The following is a 4,889-nucleotide window of genomic DNA, read 5'->3' on the forward strand; positions in this document are numbered from 1 at the left end:
AAGGTCGAGCATCATACTTACATAATTCTCCACCTTGATAGCTTCTTCCACAGTTCTGGAGTTAGTGGAGCTATTCCATTTACATTTGCTGCTCTACAAAACCTGCAAATAGTGTAAGAGTTTTCTGGCTTATCCTTTGTCTTATCTGGTAAACTTGAACATGTTTTTAATAGTAGTAATTGTTTTTGTGATCAAGAAAGAATTTTTTTTGAGGATTTCAGGTTGGGTTCAGATAATGACCTCACAAGGAGCATACCTGAATTCATAGGGAACTGGTCAAAGCTTAGCGTCCTGAATTCATAGGGAACTGGTCTCTAAGTATCTTGTAAGGCAACAAACACTGTTATAGTTGACAATCAATATTGAAATATTTTCGTCTTCATGATCCTCTATTATTTTTTTACAAAACTTAACGTAACTCGGTGGTTTCTCGCCTGGCAGAATTTTGAGGAATAACCATATTTCTGGTACTATGCCCTCCAATATTGGTGATTATCAGAATTTGTCTCAACTGTAAGTTATACCATCAGCTTCCATGCGTTTCAACCTAAAAGTTTGGCAGTTGATAATCAGGTTGATGAGCATGGGTCAACATCTCTTTATGAAGAAAACGTAAACGTCTAGTTTTTAACGTTTTAAATCTAACTTGTAACAACCATGTTCTGTCTAATTTTCAGGGATTTGAGCTTTAACAATTTAACTGGACCAATTCCAGATTCTCTCTTCAATTCGAGCTCTCTCTTATACTTGTAATAAACATTCTCTCTTACTTCTGATAAACAAGTTGTGCAATGTTTTTTTTTCTAAAAGCATGCATTTTAGAAAATATGAATGTTTATGAGTTGAACTAGTTCGTGTATGTTCAGGTTTCTTGGGAATAATAAATTGAATGGAACTCCTCCCGCGCTAAAGAGTCCTTCTCTTCTGCATATGTAAGTCAGTCTTACATAACCATTCATAGTTCAAGGAGATTGTATGCAGGTGGTACATGGACGTTTATGGTCATTATGTAGAGTTCCTAGAATGTCATGGGTTAGATGATTTCAGAAGCATAACCCACTACTGTACAGTAATATGATTTGATTACTTATTAAATTGTATAGGTTCAATTTTGGGCGAATCATTGTGGAGTAAATTGTTTATAACTTTAAGGCCGCATTGTTTGTATTGATAGTTCCTTTAGACGTAAAAAGGAAACAAGTAGGATTGCCAACATGTCCATCATTCGTTGCTTGGAAAAAAAAAATAATGTTAATGCGCATCTTTGCTAATATGTTTTGGCGCACAAATATGAGAACTTGTACAGTAGCGGAGCTAGGATTTTGATACCAGGGGGCCAGCTTAACATTTATATATTTTTATCGGAACGTATACTTATTATATTTTTATTGAAATGATTTTTTAGGCTATTTCAACTGTCACGTGTTTATTTTTTATTTACGAAAGAAATTGATAAATGAGAATGTAAAATAACCAATTTTTAATCTAATTGAAGCAAAATTATTAAGATTATCTGGTATATAACTGTACACGAGTAATTATCAATAATATTCACAATCCGGTATATATAAAAGGAAAATTTTAAAACTCGGACGCTTGGGGAGCCGGAGCCCCCCAGGCCCCTACATACCTCTACCCTTGAACCTGTATCGTAAAGAAGTGTTTGGGAAATGGAAATCTTGATTCATGCTGTCATGGTAGTATACTGATATGTAAGCTGATGATGACATCTGAGGCTTCAACAGTCAAATGTAAGACTGAACAATTTATCGGTTCTCAGTAGAACGAAAATCTCAACTAAGCATCCCCATTATGTCGTTTCCTGCAGAGATGTGTCATACAATCAATTATCGCCGGCAATTCCATCTTGGGCGAACAACAGGTGATTCTCTCTGTGTTGTATGTTTTTAATGGTATTCTGTGGTCTCTGAACATTTAGTGATACAAAAAGAAAGTTGTGTAATTTCCTATATACAATTCGAGTGTTGAACAGCATGATTATGGAGCTGTTAATGCACAAGTTTGTCAGCTTTAGAGCATGTATGATACTAATTCCTAAATGTAAACGGAAAACGGATATTTTTCAAGTTGTTCTGATATCAGATACCATGTCTGAATTCTACAGTTTATTTCTTCACCCACAATTTTTGTACTCAGCTGAATGAGATTTACCGCTTAGTTTTTGTGTCCCTTTCTTATATTCAGTGTTCTTGTGTAATGGGACCGGACCCTTGATGAAATTGGCTGCCATATGTTTTTCACTTTCTAAACTACAGATGAAAATTTTGCGTTGTGATTTGTGTAAACTGATTGTTAGAAGTCCAGCAAATGGGGCCTATGTAAGAAGTTAACTAGACAACTTTGGAAGCATTCTGTAGAAATTTTATATCCATCTCAAAACCAATTGGAATGAGTGGAGAGGTCTCAAATATTATTAATTAATCACTCATTCCACTCCCAAGCAATTGCGTTAATTATGTGGCAAATTCAACTTGCATTAATCAATATCCATTCTTCTTCTGCATACAGTGTTATGGCTACAGGATTTGACTGTATTCTAGAGAATCTTCCCTGCCTTGGAGATATTCACAGTTCTCCTAAGTGTAAGTGCAATTTAGAACCTCCCCTTACCCTTTATTCTGAGACGGGACACATAAAGTCTATGATGCTGGAAAGAGGATCTTTGAGTTTAGTGTTCTTTGAATCATCAAATCCTTTTAATAATTCTAAAAGTAGGTCAACTTAGACTGGTAACTGTTAGCTGACTTGGTACACAATGCTGGGCCCTTTTCCTAATTGTTTAAGCTTTTGGAATAATTGGTGACTTGATGGTATTAGAGCTTCAGTTCGTAAAGGTCCTAAGTCAATCCAAGTCTCGTAACTTCTGTTCATTCCATTGTTTTATGTTACCATGCGCTCTCTATGTGTGCATCTGTACACCTTATTCGGTGTTGTTTTGATTGCCTCTTGATACGTGGGAATGGGCCATACATGGTGGGGTGTTACATAGTTTGATATTGATTTTGGTTTACTGTGTACTGTTGTGTATGTGGTCATGCAAAATCCTTTCATGCGGTTAATTTTTTTGGAGTCCACTGGATTGAGTTTCATTGTCGTACTACCTCTGAGATTTGAAGCCTATGTGGATTTATTTAATGCTCCTTCACCATTTTTTCTGCTTTTATTTCCACCAATGGATGTTGCTAGTCAATGGCCTATTTTTTGAGTTCCAATCTTACAATGCCCTTTGCCAATGAAAGGCCATAAGAAGCCTCCTCCTTCTTCTTCTTCTTCTTTTTCTTCTTTGTCTTTCAAGGTGACAATTTTATACTTGTCAGATGAAGTGAGAAATTCCTTTCCTTGTTAATGTCAAAACTTCGCATGTAAAATGCAGCGAAGTCAAATTTGTCTTCATAAAGTGTAATTCCCACTTCTAGAAGTTCATTAAACCCATAAGATGCATCACATGATCAAGGAGATGTGGCTGTTTTTTCTTTTTTTCTGGTGCACCTTTTTGAACTATAATCTGATGAATTCCTCTTCCCCGATGGTTTGCAGATTCTGACTTTGCGATTAATTGTGGTGGTCCAGAGATAACATCTAGTAGTCAGATTGTATATGAGCGGGATAGCGAGACTCTTGGTCCAGCTACTTATTACGAGGCTAGTACAAAAAGGTGGGCAGTTAGTAATGTCGGGCACTTCAACGAGCTAAACGATCCCCAGTATACGAGTTTCTCTTCAATTCAGTTCAATACTTTGGATTCGGAGCTGTTACAGACAGCACGAATATCACCAGGATCACTAAGATATTTTGGACTGGGACTTGAGAATGGTAATTACAATGTGACTCTCGAGTTTGCAGAGACAGCATTCTTAGATCCCCCATCTTGGAAAAGTCATGGAAGGCGTGTTTTTGATATATACATCCAGGTCAGTGCCGCATTATCACAATTGGTTTTTTTTTCTTTTTGATAGTCCTAATCTTTTTTTGAAAGAAAAAATAACTACAAAGAACAAAGAAGGCATACCTTCCATTACAATGGTGTTCGTGAAAAGATTTGCCACAGAACTTCCCTACTGTGGCCACGTAGTCCTTTAAAAAGGGCGGCTAAAGAAAAGGTGGTACATGTCTTCATTAGGCAGATTACAGAGAAAACATATAGGGAAGATTCGCATGCCCCAGCTGATGATTTTATCCTTTGGTCTGTTATTTTCGTAACAAAAATATAATTTATAAAATAAAGAAATAGCTATTATTCCGAAGAACAGCGGTTAAGTTCGAGATCGGGTAGTAAAAAGCTATTGTACTTCCGAATTCCAATCAATGTCTAAACTTCATTCAAAAAGCAAATGGAAGTTGGATTTTGATTTGAGTAAACTAAAACTAACTAGAAAGCGATTAAGTTTTGGAAACTGATTAGAGAATTGGGACTAGGGTTTCGATTCAACCTCCCCTTGGATTATAATTGTGGCGAAGTCTAGGGTTTCATTCAACTTGTAGCCAGACCACCGATAGGGTAGCAATTCCTATCAATAATCCCCGAAAGACTATCTCAACACGGCACGGATCGTCTCATTGAATTTAACCAATGGCACAACCCGTCTCACATTGTATAGTCTATCTCAAAGCTTATCACGAAATAATGAAAACGATCGTACAACGGTGCTTAATATCATGAATACAAACACAAAAGATAAATCGGAAAAATAATGACTTTTATAAAAACTATAAATAATCCAACGTCATATAATTAATTGTTAAATAAAAACCGGCCCTTGAAATCTAAACAACGATACTTACTTGGAGAAGCATCCTCGTCGTCCTAGCGAGAGTGTTTAGCCGATCATGAAGTTTTTCCCTCTGCCGCAACCGCGGCTGTTATGCGT

The 4,889-nt window shown here is 36.5% G+C and overlaps 1 protein-coding gene across 1 annotated transcript; it reads left to right on the forward strand.

Annotated features, from left to right (window-relative positions):
* Positions 1-461: 461 nt before the first annotated feature.
* LOC131314915 (probable LRR receptor-like serine/threonine-protein kinase At1g56140) lies at positions 462-4,017 on the forward strand. The gene is made up of 6 exons (XM_058343890.1): positions 462-573; positions 678-749; positions 867-932; positions 1,829-1,882; positions 2,530-2,603; positions 3,559-4,017. The coding sequence occupies exons 1-6, from the start codon at positions 536-538 to the stop codon at positions 3,972-3,974; spliced, it is 720 nt and encodes a 239-aa protein (XP_058199873.1). The 5' UTR covers positions 462-535; the 3' UTR covers positions 3,975-4,017.
* The last annotated feature ends 872 nt before the right edge of the window (positions 4,018-4,889 follow it).

Source organism: Rhododendron vialii, chromosome 1a (genome assembly GCF_030253575.1).
Source record: "Rhododendron vialii isolate Sample 1 chromosome 1a, ASM3025357v1".
Lineage (NCBI taxonomy): Eukaryota > Viridiplantae > Streptophyta > Magnoliopsida > Ericales > Ericaceae > Rhododendron > Rhododendron vialii.

Excerpts from the sequence above, each read along its gene's own strand:
- LOC131314915 (XM_058343890.1), top strand. The coding sequence starts at position 536 with ATGCGTTTCAACCTAAAAGTTTGGCAGTTGATAATCAG. Across the intron at positions 574-677 it reads GTTTGGCAGTTGATAATCAG|GGATTTGAGCTTTAACAATT; the intron begins GTTGATGAGCAT and ends TCTAATTTTCAG. Across the intron at positions 1,883-2,529 it reads CCATCTTGGGCGAACAACAG|TGTTATGGCTACAGGATTTG; the intron begins GTGATTCTCTCT and ends TTCTGCATACAG.